We start from the raw sequence: 18,318 nt of genomic DNA on the forward strand, positions 1-18,318 counted from the left end.
TGTGCATTCACCTAAAACATCAAGTATTTTGAAACAAATGAGTATTTTTCAAAAACTAATTATCAAAGCCAACTTACAATGCCTTTATATAGGACTTTAGAGACAGTTTATAATAACCTAAGTCTCTTAAAAATAGAAAAACTTATAAAAGGAATCATAGATAGAAAAATAAAAATTTTAAAAGCCAAAATAGAAAACAGTTGCTTGGAGGTGAAGGTATTATAATGCTGCATCAATATCCATAGTACTTGAGAAGTCCCTCATCTTGTCTCCAGTTCTCCAAATTGCGATTTCAATATATAGTAAGCACGATTTGATAATATATGCCTAATGGGATGCTTATTTTTAGCGATTTTGGTGTGTGTTGATTTGGTGCTCTCTTCAGAACCATGGTTGGTAACACTGAGGGGAGAGAAGTTATACCGGATAAATTAGAAGATGCCAGGCAAGCTGGAGGGAAGAGTTCAAATAGGTGTACCTTGATTTTGACCGAGAGAGATTCCTCCAAAGCTCTAGCAGCATGGTCTATGTCTCTTGTTTTTGTAGAAGTCATTGAACGAGTTATTGGGTTGAGTTGGTCAACATTAAACAAGTCATTGAGTTCGTTTACGAGATTCCGAGGAGTAATTGTTTTGAATAAGTTTCATGTAAACAAAGTCTTGGGATTTTCTGTTTCAGTTGTGAGCTATATATATAGTCATCGTTTATTCTCAATAAGAAAAAACACAGTTGCTTTATATTTTGTTTCAGTTTTTTTCCTTGATATATTAAGATTCTTATACTCTTTTGCTCCTTTCAGATGTCCGGCCTGACTTCCGATAAGCGTGACTTCTATGGTGTTTATCCAATCACAGGAAAGGTTTTGAATGTTAGAAAAGCCAGTCCAGCTCAAATAAATAGGAACAAGTTCATTCAAGATCTTAAGAAAATTCTAAAACTAGAACTTCAAAAGAGTACACAAACACTTCATCACTGCGATTTGCCCAAAAAATACACCCCCAAAACCTAAATTGGGAATTTAGTTTTGAGTTATCGTTATGGACCTAATAAGTTATTTGTATTAAACGATTGGTGTTTGTATTTGTACTTATTTTGCATGGGACTACAAAGACCAACATAGAGTCCATCAACTCCACTTTGCTGCCCTGAAGTCATGAATCACGTTGGTCATAATGCACATGAAACAGTAACACATACATGAAAAACATGAAAAAGCGAAGAAATGATTAGTATGCGCCTATATGGTTGACGAGTCCTGATAAGAGTGGTAAAGAGAATGATCGCTTACCTTCTTTTAGATGATTCATTAACCATTATTTTTATTTAATGTGGCTTGCAATAGATTGATTCGTCGATTTGTTTTATGAAATATCAATAAACATTTTTATTAATCCAATCAAATGATCATTATCTCATCAATGAGATGATTGAGTTATGATAATACTCCTATAAAAGAACATGGGTTAAGAAGATCACAATATATTTCATGTATGCGTAAAATTTATCCTTACAACTCGAAGAACTTAAAATTTACCAATACTTGCAAAAAACACAAACCACTTTTTTTGCAAATTCAGAATTTGGCCAATTATCACACATGAAATCATTAGAGTAGAATAGTATTTTGTATTAACAGTGGATATTTATTCTCACCAGTGAAATAATAATTAGTCAAACGTGAAAATCATTATTTATGTGGCTTGTTCAAAAACATTCCAAAGTAAAGCCGACCTCGTTCAAACCCATAATTATATATTCCAACAAACTTCAAAAAGTCTACTTGCATAATGAGAAAAGTATACGCCGAAAAAATAGATAGACCAGAAAAGTATTAAACTGAGTATCAACAGAAACGTGCATACTAGTGTTGAATATTATCCAAGTTATTCAATCTAATTTTTTTATTTATTTTTCGTTTTGTAATTTGAGAAAAACTGCCTAGAGACAGAGAAGCTATCTCATTTGAAAGATAAGTAACTTCCACAAGGTAAATGTCATATTAGACGGAAAATCGGCCAATTCCTACATCAACAAGGGTCAACGGTCCCGATCAGTACATAAACATGTTACCTGTGCGAAAACATACATCAACTAGCACAAAATTTAATTTTCATACATGAATTTTTAAAATTTCGTTTTATCATACATTGACATAATTTCCGTTAGTCAAACGTTGAGATGTCGTTATCCGGTAATAGAAAATCGGCTAATTCCTACATCAACAAGGACCAATGGTACGGATCAATACATGAACACTTCACCTGTGCAAAAACATACATCAACTAATACAAAATTTAACTTCATTACATGAACTTTTGAAATCTGGTTTTAACATACGCTAAAACTTGACATTTACTTAATTTCCACTAGTCAAATAATATTGAAGCTAAATTTTATGTCACGTATTGATTAAATAATGTTTTTATTGTATAATATGGTAATTAAACTGTATTACGTGGTAATTGAATGAGAAAAAAAAATCATATAGGTCAAACGATTTATTTCTCGTGTAATTCATTAGTTAGCTTTTCTCTTTAATTTTTTCTTCAACTTTTTCGACAACAAAAAACACCGAGAAAACGAAAGAAGACAAAATTGAACAAAGAGAAAAGAGAATGTCTTCGATAAGCTAAACATTATCCTTTCTCTCTGTCAATTACTACGTACTATGGTTTAATTATCACATAATACAATAAAAACTTTACTTAATCAACACGTGACAGACAATTTATTTTCGGTATTATTTGACTAGTGAAAACTAGGTAAATCTATTTTATTAAATTTAAGTACAAAATAAAACTAACATTATTTTCAACATATTTATTACATATTTTCTTTCCTTATTTTCACTCAACTTAACTACTTTATTAATTACATTTTTTCCAAATAATTTGACAGCATGTCTTATAAAAATATAAAAGAGAACTTACCTATATTTAAGTGTTTTCTTATATTTTTTACATTTTTTTGTACTTCTTAACTACTTCATTAAGGTATGGATATCAGGTATATGGTTGGGTATAGATTGGTTCTTTCGGATATCGAATTTTTTTTTGTTTTGAAATTATTCTTTGTTTGGGTATTATAAATTTTCGGGTGGGATTCGAGTAGGGTCTTTTCAGATCCGGGTGAGTTTGGTTTTTATGTGTAGGAACATAACAATGAACAAAAATTTATATATTTAGGAATGTCATTAAACAATTTATAAAAAAAGTTAACAACAAATATCCGCGCGGACGCACATGTCAAGCTTTAGTGTATGTTTAAACCATATTTCGAAAGTTCATGTATTGAATTTAAATTTTGTATTAGTTGATGTATGTTTTTGCACAGGTGAAGTGTTTATGTATTGATCTGGACCATTGGTCCCTGTTGATGTAGGAATTAGCCGATTTTCTGCTACTGGTTAACGACAACTCAACGTTTGACTAACGGAAATTAGGTCAATGTATGATAAGACCAAATTTTGAAAGTTCGCATATGAAAATTAAATTTTGTACTAGTTGATGTATGTTTTCGCACAGGTAACATGTTTATGTATTGATCGGGACCGTTGGCCTTTGTTGATGTAGGAATTAGCCGATTATATTAGTTGCAGCCTACGACGGATATGATGTGGAAAGCCGAAAGTTACTACATGAAAACTTTCGGTTCTATTTCAAATATTTGTGAATGTGAGGGATGATAGTGTTAAATCTGGAAGTAGATAGAAGAAGAGAGGTGAAAAGATGGAGAGTGGTTTGAAAGGACCCCACGTGTCCTCTGCTGTCTGATTTTTGTTTGAGTTAATAAAAAAGTTCAGTCGCATGCGTGCGTGCACGGCGCGTGTGCTTAACCTTTTTTTCTAAAATTTTCCTTTTGTTTATTATTTGAAACCTTCCAAAAACGATGTCAGCGGGTCCCACCTTAGCAAGACGTGACAGGTTATCAACCGTTGGTAAGGCTCAATGTGATCTAAATGAACGGTTTTGATATAAGGGTCAACAAGCTATCTAATTAGCCATTTGACCAGTAAACAAAACCCAATTAGACGATGATGCTTACTTGCCTATTTTAATTATTGAACAAAAACAAATAATTTTAGTTTTCCAAGTTTGACTGAGATGTCGCTTTAATCGATGGCCCTCTTTACTGGAAATCTAGGCTTTGCTTTGATTATACAACTTTGCCTTCTCCTTATCAGTTTCTGTATTAAATTATTAATTTAGGAATGAATGAAAATTTCATTTGAAATTATAAAATAAATGGTCCATGTCGTCAGTGTTAGATTGATTCAAAACAGACTTTAGAACGAAGAAAAAAAACATTATTGTGATGTATATGATGCATCAGTTGCCATATATGTAAATAAATGTATTTTAGCTTAGTGACAATCGTTTTGGAGTTTGATGTGTATTTAATTATGAATTCAATTTTCTATAAGAACTAAATTATCGCATTTGGTTAATCGGGATTTTGAATTGGGTCCAAATAATTTACATAGATGATTTGTTTATCCTCTAACATTAGTCGGGATGTATTCCAAACTTGGATCAGACAGTGTGATAACCAGTCTATTCTATAGCATTAAGTGTGTTTTTTCCGGATACCGATCAGTTCATCCGGTAGAATTTATAAAAGAAAATTGTATTTTAGAATCCAACATTTTCTAGGTAATAATATATTTACATATAATTTATATATGAATTTTGATATTTTTTAGCTGCCCTTTGAGTGGAATGTATATTTGTTTTGTAAAAATAAAAAGAAATATAATATAGTATATGATAAAAGTGACGAGGTTATAAAGAAGAAAACAAAAAGTGAAGGGGGCAAAAGATGAATAATATAAAAAGCAAAGAGAGAAAATTCCAAAATAGTTAGCTGAGGAATTGAATTAAGATTAAGTAAATTAATTACAAATCTTTGTATATCTGTTTTGGTTTGAACTTTGACCACTGCCTCATCTGGGTCCCACCTATCTCTCTCTCTCTAATATCTCTCACTTTCCTAAACAGACCATTCCTCTCATGAGTTTCCTTTCTTTCTCTGAAATTTCCGATTTCATTTTCACTCTTCTTTGAATCTCCATCTCTCTCTCTCTCTCTCTCTCTGCCTCATCGCAGTTTCACCTTCGTCTCCTAAGAGTTGTATTGGCTTCTTGTTCCTCCCAGGTTTGAACAAAAAACTCTCATCTATACGTTTGATTTGTTTCTAGATCGAATTTTTTTTTTCTTTTTTCGGATAACAAACTTTAACATGAACAGATTGTGATTTATTTCGAATTAACTCTGTTTAAAAAGTAGAAAATAAATATCTGAATTGAGTTTTTAGCCAATGATATAATTTTCCTGGATTTATTGTTTCTTGTCTTTACCGGGGGATTAATCTAATGTACATGTTGTCTATTAAACATATCGAAAACGTGTCTTAAGATTCCAAATATTGCATCTTTAACAGTATTTTTAGCTGTTTTATTGATAAAAATTAGGGTTTATATAAGGAACCATCATATGCTTTCTTAAACCACGAGATCTAATCCATTTCTACGAAAGTTTGAGCTCATTGTTTTCTCTGGAGACAAGTTCTATGTCCATCGATCTAACACATGCATGAACGGATCTGTTGCTAAGTGTTTATTATGCCTATATGTTTGTCTCTCTGTTGCTAAAAAAAGTTTGTGTGTGTTTTAATCATTTTCAGATGAATTTGTGAGTCTAGGCTTCAGTTATTGCATCATCCATCGAGCTTTATGTATAGAAGAACCACTGTGTTGTTCATAGAATCAAAGTGGTAACTTCACAAAAACAGATTTGAAAAAAAGAAGAAGATGGTTTTAGGATGTTTCCCTTTGAAAAGCAAGAAGAAACGTGGCGGCTCGGTTTCTATGAAGAGGTTAGATCTTGAAGAGAGCAAGCCTATTGCTTTACCAGAGCCACCTAAACCTCCAAGCCGTAATCTACAATCAGCTCCTCCTAGCTTCAGAACTAGAGTGAAGCCAGTTCACTCCTCCAGCAACGGAGAGATGACAAGCAGGGCGAGAGTGATGTCTGCTCCTTCAAGCATCCACGGTACAGCGGAACGTGACTTACTCGCAGGAGTTTACCACGAGGAGCAAGACGAACAACAACCTAAAGATCCACGCAGCTCTACTAAAGAACCTACCCCACAACCACAACCACTTCCACTACCGTCTCCAAGAACCGGCTCTTCGCTAAAGAACTGGGGAAGCTTTAAATCGTTTAACGGAAGCAGCGGGAGGTTATCTTCATCAGCAGTATCCGGACCTCTCCCTTTGCCACCTAGCGGATCCGTTAGAAGCTTCTCGTACGATGAAGTAGTCTCCGCTTGTAGCGCCTTCGCTACGGACCGTTGCGTCTCCGAAGGTCTTTCGTCTGTTATGTACATGGCTTCGTTTGGCGACGAGGCTGCTGCTTCGACTACAAACTTAAAGAAGGTCGAAGCAACTGTTGTCCGCCTTCACGTGGTAACTCAGGTATATAATTGAACATTCGTTTGTTATGTTAACCATTATAATATACCTTTTGTGTGTTTGTGTTCTTATTCTTACTATTTATTTGTTATGCTACAGAGTATCAGGGAGTTTACTAATGAAGTGAACACCTTGGCGTCGCTGCAACACCAGAATCTATGTAAATTGGTGGGCTATCACGCACGCGATGGATCTGACACGAGGATGCTGGTGTACGAGAGGCTTGCTCTTGGAAGCTTGGACCGTTTGTTACATGGGAGATCAGATGGTCCTCCGCTTGATTGGAACACTAGAATGAAGATCGCGTTATGCGCGGCTCAGGGGCTAACCTTCTTACACGAAGAAGGCCCGTTTCAGGTACACGCATCAAAACCACATCAACATCCTGAAAACTAGTAGTTACGTGTGACCATAGTTCTAAAAATAGGTTTAGGTGGCGCCTAGGCAACAACTCGGTCCTATATAAAACGATTTTTTTAAAATTGAATTTATTTGACTTCAATCAGTTAAAATAGTTCTACATTAGTTAAATTGGTTAAAAATCGATCTAAATTCATCTATATCTGCTAAATTAAGCAGTAAAGTAAGAAAAAATCCACAAATTTGATAATTTATCATAATAATTTTATAATTGAACTCAAAACCTAAAACATCTTATAAAAATGTAAAATAAATCAATAATTCATTAACACCTAGTTCCCCAATATTTCACCTAGTGGGTTAGTCCTCTATAAATTGCCTAGTTACTGCCTAGCAATTTTTTGAACATTGCTTGTGTTATATGTACTGATCACTTTTGGCTTGTGTTGAACAGGCAATGTACAATGAATTTTCAACGGCTAACATCCAAGTTGACAAAGATTTCAGCGCGAAGCTATCCGGATACGGCTGCGTAGGCCACGCGCCCGAGACAGAGACCTCAAACAGCTCAGCACTCGCGAATCTCTCAGTAGAGACGCTAGAGAGAGGAGTCTTAACACCGAAGAGCAACGTGTGGAGCTACGGAATAGTTCTCCTCGAGATGCTAACGGGACGCAAAAACATGGACGGCTCGTACCCTAAAGAAGAAAGAAACTTAGTGAAATGGAGCAGAGCTTTTCTAGCCGACGACTGCAGACTCTCTCTCATAATGGACCCTCAGCTCAAAGGCCGGTTCCCCGCGAAAGCCGCGAGGAGCATAGCGGATATAGCGCAGAGGTGTTTGCAGGCGGAGCCGTCAGAGCGTCCGACGATGAGGAACATCGTGGATCAGCTCAAGATCATACAGGACATGAAGTACTCGTGCAGGTTCCCGTTGCGAGAACCCGCACCGGCCGCGGTGAGGAAGCATATGGGGAGATCGAGCAGTTTGAACACGATTGTTTGGACTCCTGGGGTGGCAGGGGCTGCGCCGAGGTCGAGCTTCTCGCCGTCGCCTCCGGCGAGACGGCCGTCTGTTTCGCCTACTAGGGGACGGGGGTTGGCGTTCCCGCCGGTGTTTCCGGCAAGAGTGTGTTCGTCGTTGGAGGAGATGAGTAGGGAGGAAGTGAGGAGATTGTCTTCGGTCAGTGGTAGGAGAACTAGTCTTGAAGGGTTTTGATTTGTTTATATCTCTTATTTGTTTTTTTTCTTTCTTTATTGGCTTTGATTTGTTTCTGGATTCCAAATATAAGAAAGGTTGTTTTTATTTTCAATGTTGAATTTGAACGTCGAGAGGGAGTGTGTAGTGTTGTGTTGTGTATATAATGAAACTTTCTTCTTCGGACAAAAACAGATTCATAGTATTGTGCTCGGGTTTGGATCAAAAAAAGAAAAAAAAAAGTATTGTGCTCGGGTCTGGACGTTCGGATCGGGTAATTTAGATTTCGCTTCTAATTTATAATACATCTTAGGTCTCATTCTAGTATATTTGTGAGTACGGATCGAGTTTGGATATAACACATCGTTTCGGTTCTAATTTATATCACATCCTAAAATTTATTAACTAAACCGTTCGGATTTGGGTTATATCGGATAAGTTTAAATAACTCAAAGTAAAATCTTTTTTGTTTGTGCAACAAATAAATTTCATTAATAAAAATGCAAAGGCCTTAAAGGACAACAAAGTTTGATAGTTGGGATTTAGGTAGGGCATCAACCGGCCCGTTTATAGAGCGGAACATGAAAACAAAGCGACAAAAAAAAAGAGAAGATGATGAGAAAGCTAGAGATATAACCCGAAATAAAATCTAAAATTTAAAAACAAAACATAAGAACTATATATGTATATTTATTTAGGGAAAATTGCCAAAACAGAATAAAAAAACAGAATGGTTGTCCCTATGGTATAAATTCAATTTTGTCCATTTTATCTCCCTTTTACCCTTTTATTTCTGAAACTTAATAAAATAAATAGTTTTATGAATCAAAAAAATTATTAAAAATATAAACTATTAATAGAACACCAATATACACAAGCACATATTTTTATTTTTTTCAAAAACTTGATAAATAGAATTTCCAATTTACGTTCTACTAAAAGTAGAATTCGTATTCTACGAAAATTGGGTTAGTAGAACGCAAAATCCAGAATAAACACGTACATCTACTTGTTTTGGAACGTAAAATCTACTTTTGATTCAATATCTAAATATGGGGAATGCGAATTCTACTAATTGTAAAGATATCTACTTTTCTGAAAAATGCAGTTTCTACTTTTAACAAGTATTCTACCATTTCTCGAACGTAAAATCTGAAAACTACACGAACGTCTACAAAAGGTAGAAATTACATTCCATATTATTTTCATGGTTCTACGCATTGTAGAAGGTGTCTTCTACGGATAAAATGATCTGCTTTTGGCGAAAATTAAGGAAAATCAGTTAACAAAATATTCTAAAAATATTCTAACTTCCTAAAATGGTTCTGATCGATTTTCTTTGTCAAATTTTTTAAAAAAAAACGATTTTGCCTTTCTTGTTCATCATGAATCTGTGATTTTTTCATAGTTTCTCTCTTTTGTAATCTAGAAACTTTTGTTCTAGGTTAGATGCATATCTATACAATATGTGGTCTTTGGGAATTAGGTGCAACTACGGGATGGTTTTTTTCGGCTGACGGCAAAGGGGGTAGGCTACTGTTAGTGGAATCAAATTCTACTTTAGATGAATTAAAAAGGATGGTTTTGGAGGATTTTGGTATGGAAGAAGAAATCATAGCCGATTTGGAGTTAAGTTATCTACCTGCTGAGTGGATCAATACTTCAGGATGTCCACCTGTGATCATTGCAAGCGATCGACAGCTTCATAATTTTGTTCGATTTGTTCAAAAGAGTGCTTCTACTCGATTGTGTGTCACATGTAAAGCCAAGGCTGAGAATCCGAATAAAGAAGCCTTTGATCTTAACAAACCGCCAGCTGATCCATGTACTCATGAAGAGAAAGAAAACTTGTTTGACAGTGGGGACGAACCAGCTCCTGTGTATGCTGAGACGCAGGGGAAGAAGAAGAATGAAAAGCGGAAAGGAGTCACAGTTGACGAGGATGGGGACTATGATGCTGATACCATGATTTCTGAAAAAGAGAACATACATAAAATGTCAAAGTTTTCTCTGCTCCATGTTGTTAAGGTCGGACAATTTTTTGAGAACAAAACTTTGTTGAAGGCGATTTTCGAGATGTGTGCAATGAAGCATAACTTTGACTACCAGGTTATCAAAACGGATAGACAACTTTGGTATGTTAGATGTGCGGATAATGCATGCGATTGGGGTGTTCGAGCAGAGTGTCTGAAGGATTCTACATATTTCATGATCAAGAAGTATGTCGGTAAACATACATGCGCACCTTCAAGCAAAACCAAAGCGGGTAAGACTGCTTCAGCAAAAACTATAGGCAGTCTGATTATGCATAAGTATGTAGGCGTCAAGGAAGGGCCGAAATGTAATGATATCATACAGATTATGCGTAGTGATCATGGATGTGAGATCTCAAAATCGTTAGCATGGGATGCGCGTGAATATGCGATCAGTGCAGTTAGAGGTATTCCAGAGAGAAGTTATGGGAAAATTCCAAAATACTTGCACATGCTGAGAGAGGCTAATCCAGGTACACACACATCCTATGAGATTGACGGAAATGAGAATTTTCGTTACCTATTTATTGCATTTGGGCAATCAATAAGAGGATTTAACAGAGTCATGAGACGGGTTATTGTGATCGATGGGACCTTTTTGAAGAATAAATACAAAGGAGTTTTACTGGTTGCAACTGCTTTAGACGGAAATTCAAATTTGTATCCTATTGCGTTTGGAATAGTCGACTCAGAGAATGAGCGTTCTTGGGAATGGTTTATGAGAGAACTTAAGGTTGTCATTGCAGATGATCATGATTTGGCTTTTATTTCAGACAGGCATGGGTCTATCGCCAAGGCAATTGAAAACGTGTATCCATCAGCCAGACACGGGATTTGTATTCATCATTTGTTGAATAATGTGGTCACATATTTCCATGGGAAAGGACTTGCTGGGTTGGTTTCAAAGGCATCCAAGGCTTATCGAGTTTCTGAGTTTGAGAAGACATTTGCTAGTGTGTGTAATATCAGTCCGGCAATTGGAGATTACCTTAGGGAAGCTGATGTGCAAAAATGGGCCAGATGTAAATTCCCTGGATACAGATACGACATAAGGACAACCAATCCTGCTGAATCTATCAACTCTGCTTTGCGTTCACCGAGAGAGTATCCAGTCATCCCTTTGTTAGACAGTATCAGGGAAATGTTGACACGGTGGTTTTATGAGCGTAAGAAACTGAGTTCAAACCATAAACATCCTCTGACCAAAGATGTAGAGAAGAAGATAGACAGGAGAATCGGGAAAGGCTCCACATTTGTAGTTTACCCTGTCAGTGCTGGTCGATTGCTTGTTAGAGGTGATAAATTCGACTGCTTAGTTGATTTGGATAGAAGGACTTGTTCATGTGGAAAGTACAACCTTATGAAGATCCCTTGTAGGCACGCAATTAAGGCTGGTTTTCATGTTGGAAGAGAGCCACACACATTGACTGATTTGATGTATACGACAGGAGCTTGGAGAGAAGCTTATGAAGAAAGCATAAATCCTATTGATGTTCCTGAGGATGCTTGGTCTATACCAGAAGATGTTAAGGAAGTCATTGTTTTACCACCAGAGACAAGAAGATCAGTTGGAAGGAAAAGAAAACGCAGATATGAAACTGCGGAAGACAAAATTCGGTCATCGCAAATGTCACGAAGAAAGCAGCCTCGAAAGTGTAGTAGATGTGGTATTAGTGGGCACAACAGAGCAACTTGTCAAGTACCAATATAGTCAGTCAGAAATGGTGAGGGGGGGAGGTTATATAGGCAGTCCATTTATGTGTTTTTATAGCTTCGTTTATGTGTTTGATGTATGGTTCTTTGTATCACAGGTTGATCTGTTCAAGTATGCAAGTGGTGGTAGATGGTGGTGGTAGATGGCGACCTAGGCGAGCTTAATTCAAAGTGCATTCGCAGGTTGCTCTGTTCAAGTTTGCAAGTGGTGGTAGATGGTGGTTCTTTGTACAATTTTTTTTCCAAAAACTATAGACTTTCTTTTCATTTGGACAAATTTCGTTTGGATTTTTTCTCAGTTTCATTGTTAAACATTGGCATTATTCTTCTTAGTTTAATTGTTATACATTGCCATCGTCATTTTTCCCCAGTTTCATTGTTCTCGATTAGTACGTGTTAACCAAAGATGATTCTGTGTTTTCATTATCATAGACAACATATTGAAAACTGGGAAAACTCAAAGAACCAAAACAAAGCTATAGTAAGAACCATAAAATGTGACATAGTCATTGTAAGAACAAAAGAGATAGAAACAAAATACTAAGAACCAGTAGATTGGTTTCATTCATTCTTGACTTTTCCAAAACACAATAGAATGCTTCCTAAACAACCTAATTCAAGGGAATTTTTTTGCTTCCTTACTTCTTCTTCAACTGTCTCTTTCATACTCGTTTTCAGATCTTCAATTGCTTCTGTAATTCTTCCTTGCTCTGCCTCTAGCTTTTGAATCTCATCAAGCAAAGCTTCATCAACCCACTTAAATAAATGGGTTTCCTTTTTTTGCTGCATAGAAGAAAAATAACGTCAGGATAGCATGTTCGTCTCTCTTAATCGAAAATCGATTCAGACAAAAGAGTTTCGATATGAATAGAAAACAAATCTGTATGTGAATCCTAAAACAAATCGAAACCATGAACCTGTGACCCAATTTCGCATCTATAGAACCGTCGGTAAGGATTCTCATCTGTTCTCGAATAGAAAATCACAACCCCCTTCCCGCACCAGCACCTAGATGGCACCCCGTACGAATATCGCCTTGGAGTATTCATGTTTTAGGAAAATTGATTCAGAGAGAAAAAGGATATTGACAGAGAAGAGAATTCTGAAAAATGGGAGAAACTCGGGTTTTTAGTTTAAATATGTCGGGTATTAGGTTATTCGTGGACCTAATTCTGGTCGGGTTTTATTGTTTATTTGGATCAAAAGTCGGGTTTACAAGAAACCAATTAAAGTGTATTGGATTTGATTCGTTTTTTATACTAATATGGGTTGATTCCTTTTCTACGGGGAATTAGAATTCATGAATAATGTTATTTTCGTTACTGTTTAGGGTATGTTTAGGGTCTCGTTAGGTGTTTTTCAGACTCTTGATTGAATGTCTAGTTTCTTTTGTTTCATATAATGTTTTCGAACGTTGTCTCGTTTAGGGTTTTGTTTAGGGTATTTTTAGGGTATGTTTAGGGTCTTTGTTACGGTTGTTTGTTGACTCCAACAAGACTTTTTTAGGGTCTCATAAACAAATTGTGAAAAACTGAGAATAATAAATCCAAAAGAAATTCATTAGATTGAGCATTCATGTTCCTAATAAAACACTAGAAGACACACATTAGATTAAGTCTTTTTATCCTAAAAGTTAGATTAAAAGCCGAACTATTTACATTTAAAAATCGATTCTCACAGAATCTCTTCTACGGTTGAAGTGAGACACTCTGGAGGTTCATAATTTGACATCCTATCAACCAGTTCCGGGTCGTTAGCTGCTTCCCATAGATCCCACAAAATTCTGTGGCGAGCTTCTTTGATGTTACCATCATTCACCATGGACAGCTTCAATCCAAGCGAATGGCACTCGATAAACTTTATTGTGTAGACACCACAATCACATGCACTTTTATTCAGCTTACCCATGGGGACATAGTGAACCGTATATGCAGCAAACGTAAAGTCCTTCTGATATCTCGGTGGCTGAACTGCCTTGACAATACGAGGAACAAGGTTTGCGAACGCATCCAACTCCTTGTACCTTTTCCTGCCCGAGCAGTCCAACACATCAATGCTCCTCGTCACGAAACTGATACACAATGCGATCCAATGATTCCCGCTAACATGAACAGGGACATACAGCCTATCCACATCTACATTCCATATCTCTTGTGTCTGTCCATGTGGTGGAAGGACCCCTTTGCCGTACTGCAGTAGCAAATGATGAAGCTTGTATTTTCTTATACCCGCCTTGAAACTCTCATACTCCTTTTTAATCATGTTGCTGAAGACAACAGACATGAAGGCGACACGGTGAAGTTTCCATCGTTTCAGAGATGTTCTCTCCCTGTATACGTACATCATGGCGTCAATCTCCTGCATATTACGATGATGTTAACACACACCATGTATGGAAATCACACATGAAAGCTAAAAGTATAAAGGTTTTACCGAGTTGTGAAGCCACTCGGTTCTATCCATAAGACGAGTACCAATCTCAGCATCTAACAATGAAGGTCCAATCCGTAGAGGTCTGTAACCAAAACAATGATAAAAGTTCAAAACAATGATATGGTTTGATTAAATTTTAAAAACACATGATATAAAAATGAGAATTTACTTACTTGGATTTAATTAACCAAGTGCTAACTTTTTCCCAATCCTCTTTACGAAGATACACCAATGCCGCATCTGCTGAGGCTTCTCCGGCTCGATCTATTTCCTCATCATTTAACTTCGGTGGGGACATGTTGAAGGGTTTTGAGTTTTCGACTTTCACTTGAGAAAGATCAAACCCATCAACAAATGTATCTTGGGACAATTCCCTTAATTCTTGTGTGCTCAATCCAAAATCAAACTCGTTAGTTTCTATACCATTCTTTAACCAATCCTATTCATTAAAACCAAAAAAAAAAAATATGTAAGAAGTCTTTCAATCAAAACACAAAGAAAGCATTACATTCATGGAGTTATCATTAAACAAACATTCAAGCATATTACACATTTATAAACCTATTACAATATCCGAAAGTTTTACATAATATTACACTGTGAAAATGTTTAGTTCCAAAAACAACCTAACTCCAAAAGACTAGCTCCAGCACCCTAACGCGGCATCCTAGATACAAGAACATCAAGTTCTACACTTTCTTTTAGGAAGTACCTTTTTCTTTGCTGGAGCTTGAGCTTGAGCTTGATTGACCTTTTTCTTTGCTGGAGTTTGGACGGTTTTGGTCTTAGGCGCAGCTTCATCGGTTTTGCTCTTAGGAACGCTTCCTTCGGCACTCAAACTCCTTGCTTCTCTGAGTTGTGAAACCTCGATCTCCATGTTGCCGATCCTCTCTTTGAACATGCTCTCCATACTCGCCATCTGCTCTCTGAGTATTTCTCCCAAGGAATTGACAGATGAGTGGACCAAACCCTCAATGAAACTCTTAGTTTCTTCATCAATTCTCTGTTTTTTTTCTGCTGTTCGCTTACACAGCAACTTCTTCTTTCTTGTCTCGGCTCCTTCATCCTGAATTTTTCTCTTGCCTCTTCCAGCAACATGGACCGAAGATGTCTCCACATCTGCTGCAATATCAGTAGCATCCACACTCTTATCAGCTTCTGACTCTGTATCGGCTTCCTCCATCTCAGTCTCTTCAGCCTCTATAACTGGCCATTCTGTGTTGCTCCAATCAAAGTTCTTTTTAATCCTATCGAGAAGAAGGTCCACACGTTCATCTTCCATCTCATCCTTCCTTGTATAATCAGCATGCCTCAACACATCACCATTGCCACTCACTGAAATTACCGAGAACAAGTCTCCCTACAAAACAATTATACCATTATAAGCTTTAAAAAATATGCAACAGCCATATAAAAGAATACAATAAATATGCATACCTTCTCAGTAAACGATTCCTCAAGTTGAATGATGTCTTCATAAGAAACTTTTGCAACTCCTTTCCAATTTCCACACCTTGGACCGCTAAAACTGTCCGAGACTTTGCTGCCACATATTTCTCCAAAATCCGGAATTGCTTCCATAATCCAAATCTGGAACGCATAGGAGAACCCCTCGAAAATGTAGCTGTTCTTCTTACCCAACTTCTTCATAACCTTCTCAATGGAACTCAGTAAGAAGTCATAGGAGTGAAGACCCCAATGGAAGTTCCGAAGCTTCTCAAGATCCATCACCAGCTTGATGTACATATGAGGGATGTTCACCTTCTCATCTCTCCCCATCACAACACCCATTATCACACACAAGTAGATCAACCTCATCCTATCACGCCGAGACCAGCTGTGAACTTCTTGTAGATGCACCTTTTTGATCGACTGCAAGGTGATCTTACCACCTGTCCTTAGTAGTTCACTCCAAAATCCGCCATCACTTTTCCATTTAACTACGTCACAGCTACTTTCCCGCGAGATCTTGAGGCCTGTCACAGCGTGGTACTCCTGAAGGGAAAACCGGAGAGGCTTCCTCGCAAATACAAACCACCTCTCATGCATCTTCGAGGTAATCAGCTGCTTACACAAGAAGCTATCCACCAATTTCCCCGAAAACTTGAGGTTATTTTCTGCAATCGCCATGATATGTTTGAAAACAGGATCTATCTTGACATCATCGTACTCCGCAGGCATAGCTTTCTTCAGATCTCTGATAAGTTCCATGCGGCAGCAGTTATTGATCTTCTTCACCTGAGGTTCTAAACCCTCTGCATACACTCGCTTAGGTAGCTCTAACTCCATATCTAGAAAAGACAAAAAAAATTGATTCTAGTTATAGACTGAAATTGATTGTAACTTCACAGTGAAGCAGAGATAAACACAAGAGAAAAGTCAAACAAATTCTAAAATCAGAAAGATAAAAACTATCATTCTGTACAGAAAGTAAATCAATAAACCAGCCCATGATAAACGAAATCAATTCACAATATAAAGCAGTTAATCAAAGTAAGCCAATTCATAATCGAAATCTGTTCATATAATCAGTTAACAACACTTATAATCCTAAGAAACGAACATAAAAAGAGTAACCCAAATGAAAAACTCAAACACAGAGAAATGCAATAAAGAACCGGATAAAGAAAGAGAGAAATGCTAACTTCAAACCCGAATGAAGAAAACAAACCGCTTGACAAATGAAGTATTAAGAACATACCTTATGTGCTAGCAATGTCGGAGTAAGAGAGAGGCGGGGAGGTTGAAGACAAACTCGATTTCACCAACAACCAAGAGAACCTAATAAATCGCCTTTGTTTGTCGAGATAGAAAGAGATCCAGAGAAAAGTATTAGAACAAGAAGGAGAAAGGAACAAACTTTAAGACTGAAACCTAATAAATGAAGAAAAAACACGATTTCACCAACGACCAAGGAACAAATGAAGTATCGAGAACATACCTTATGTGCTAGCAATGTCGGAGAAAGAGAGAGGCGGGGAGGTTGAAGACAAACTCGATTTCACCAACGACCAATAGAACCTAATAAATCGCCTTTGTTTGTCGAGATAGAAAGAGATCCAGACAAAGAGGTTCCACCGGTAGGAAGAGAGAAAGGGCTTCCACCGGTGGCGTAAGCACTCGCCGTTGATTTCACCGGAGAAGACGCAATCGCCTTCTTCGTCGCCGTGAAAGAGAGAGGCTACCGTGATTGTTTTTTTTTAGGGTTACGGGGAATTAGAGGCTACCGTGTTTTGTTTTATTTTTTTTTTAACTCTTTCCCCATTTAAACAAACTGATTTAAACAAAACGATTTCCCTATTTTTTAAATACAATTAATCATTAATAATGGAATTAATTTAAGGTTAATTTTGGTATTATGAAGAAAGTTATACTATAGGGACAACTTTAATTTGAATTTATACCATAGGGACAACCATTCTGTTTTTTTATTCTGTTTTGGCAATTTTCCCATTTATTTATTTATATAGAATTGGATATATAAAGTACTTATTTAAATATTTATCTTTAGATATCATACTTCCGGTGTTTCATATTAAGTGTCACTTTACCATTTTTTTCTTGTTACCTAAAAAATATCGTTTTATAATTTTTAATACAATTTGTACTTACTTTTAGTTCAATATTAATTGTAAAATGCATTGATCTTATAAATAAACTTATTTATCTAAAATAATATTGGTTAAATAGATGACATTAACGAAAACATAAATGTATTTCAATCTGTTTTTTAATATGTGTTAAAAATGTCTAAGTGACAATCTTTGTAAAACGGAGGAAGTATCAAAAATAAATATAAAATTGAATATTTGAAATACATATTTATGTTCCAAATACTTTTATTGCAAACTAATTTAGATATTCAGATCAGTTTCTTTGGATATTATTTCGAGATTTTTGGTTTTTTTGGGTTTTACGGATTCAGTTAATAACACTTCAAGTTCATATATGTTTCCTACAAAACTCATTCGGATATTTCTAATATTTTGGTCCAGATACGGATTGAGTTTTTTGGTTTGGGTTCGGTCTGAATTTCGGGTTACGATATTATGCCGAGGCCTAATTGCTATAAGATATACTTTTGGTCGTTAAAAAACATGAAAAAAACA

General features: G+C 36.3%; 3 protein-coding genes across 5 annotated transcripts; 2 read left to right on the forward strand and 1 right to left on the reverse strand.

The window, feature by feature from the left end:
• Nucleotides 1–4,909: 4,909 nt before the first annotated feature.
• On the forward strand, nucleotides 4,910–8,243 carry LOC103870594 (probable serine/threonine-protein kinase PBL1). The gene is made up of 4 exons (XM_009148735.3): nucleotides 4,910–5,153; nucleotides 5,683–6,475; nucleotides 6,572–6,829; nucleotides 7,287–8,243. Exons 2-4 carry the CDS (start codon nucleotides 5,810–5,812, stop codon nucleotides 8,049–8,051), a joined length of 1,689 nt encoding a protein of 562 aa, XP_009146983.1. The 5' UTR covers nucleotides 4,910–5,153; nucleotides 5,683–5,809; the 3' UTR covers nucleotides 8,052–8,243.
• A 204-nt stretch (nucleotides 8,244–8,447) lies between these two features.
• LOC117134138 lies at nucleotides 8,448–12,016 on the forward strand. The gene is made up of 2 exons (XM_033291949.1): nucleotides 8,448–11,787; nucleotides 11,875–12,016. The coding sequence occupies exon 1, from the start codon at nucleotides 9,480–9,482 to the stop codon at nucleotides 11,772–11,774; it is 2,295 nt and encodes a 764-aa protein (XP_033147840.1). The 5' UTR covers nucleotides 8,448–9,479; the 3' UTR covers nucleotides 11,775–11,787; nucleotides 11,875–12,016.
• A 239-nt stretch (nucleotides 12,017–12,255) lies between these two features.
• LOC103844817 lies at nucleotides 12,256–18,146 on the reverse strand. Of its 3 annotated transcripts, XM_033291945.1 has the most exons (7): nucleotides 17,151–18,146; nucleotides 16,911–17,002; nucleotides 15,647–16,500; nucleotides 14,922–15,569; nucleotides 14,383–14,648; nucleotides 14,210–14,291; nucleotides 12,256–14,134 (listed from the first exon to the last, which is right to left on the reverse strand). In XM_033291945.1, the coding sequence occupies exons 3-7, from the start codon at nucleotides 16,496–16,498 to the stop codon at nucleotides 13,451–13,453; spliced, it is 2,532 nt and encodes an 843-aa protein (XP_033147836.1). In that variant the 5' UTR covers nucleotides 16,499–16,500; nucleotides 16,911–17,002; nucleotides 17,151–18,146; the 3' UTR covers nucleotides 12,256–13,450. The 3 variants fall into 3 exon arrangements, with proteins under 3 accessions (XP_033147836.1, XP_033147837.1, XP_033147838.1); XM_033291946.1 differs by lacking the exon at nucleotides 16,911–17,002; XM_033291947.1 differs by having other exon boundaries at nucleotides 12,256–13,726; nucleotides 13,883–14,134; nucleotides 15,647–18,146.
• Between the last annotated feature and the right edge of the window lie 172 nt (nucleotides 18,147–18,318).

The sequence above is a fragment of the Brassica rapa genome, chromosome A05 (assembly GCF_000309985.2).
Source record: "Brassica rapa cultivar Chiifu-401-42 chromosome A05, CAAS_Brap_v3.01, whole genome shotgun sequence".
In the NCBI taxonomy this organism is placed as follows: Eukaryota; Viridiplantae; Streptophyta; class Magnoliopsida; order Brassicales; family Brassicaceae; genus Brassica; species Brassica rapa.

Bases quoted from the DNA above. Each gene is read 5' to 3' on its own strand.
- LOC103870594 (XM_009148735.3), top strand. From the start codon at position 5,810: ATGGTTTTAGGATGTTTCCCTTTGAAAAGCAAGAAGAAACGTGGCGGC. The intron at 6,476-6,571 runs GTATATAATTGA...GTTATGCTACAG, and splicing joins GCCTTCACGTGGTAACTCAG to AGTATCAGGGAGTTTACTAA. The intron at 6,830-7,286 runs GTACACGCATCA...TGTGTTGAACAG, and splicing joins ACGAAGAAGGCCCGTTTCAG to GCAATGTACAATGAATTTTC.
- LOC117134138 (XM_033291949.1), top strand. From the start codon at position 9,480: ATGCATATCTATACAATATGTGGTCTTTGGGAATTAGGTGCAACTACG.
- LOC103844817 (XM_033291946.1), bottom strand. From the start codon at position 16,498: ATGGAGTTAGAGCTACCTAAGCGAGTGTATGCAGAGGGTTTAGAACCT. The intron at 14,649-14,921 runs GTACTTCCTAAA...TTTAATGAATAG, and splicing joins AAGCTCCAGCAAAGAAAAAG to GATTGGTTAAAGAATGGTAT. The intron at 14,292-14,382 runs GTAAGTAAATTC...TTTTGGTTACAG, and splicing joins ACTTGGTTAATTAAATCCAA to ACCTCTACGGATTGGACCTT.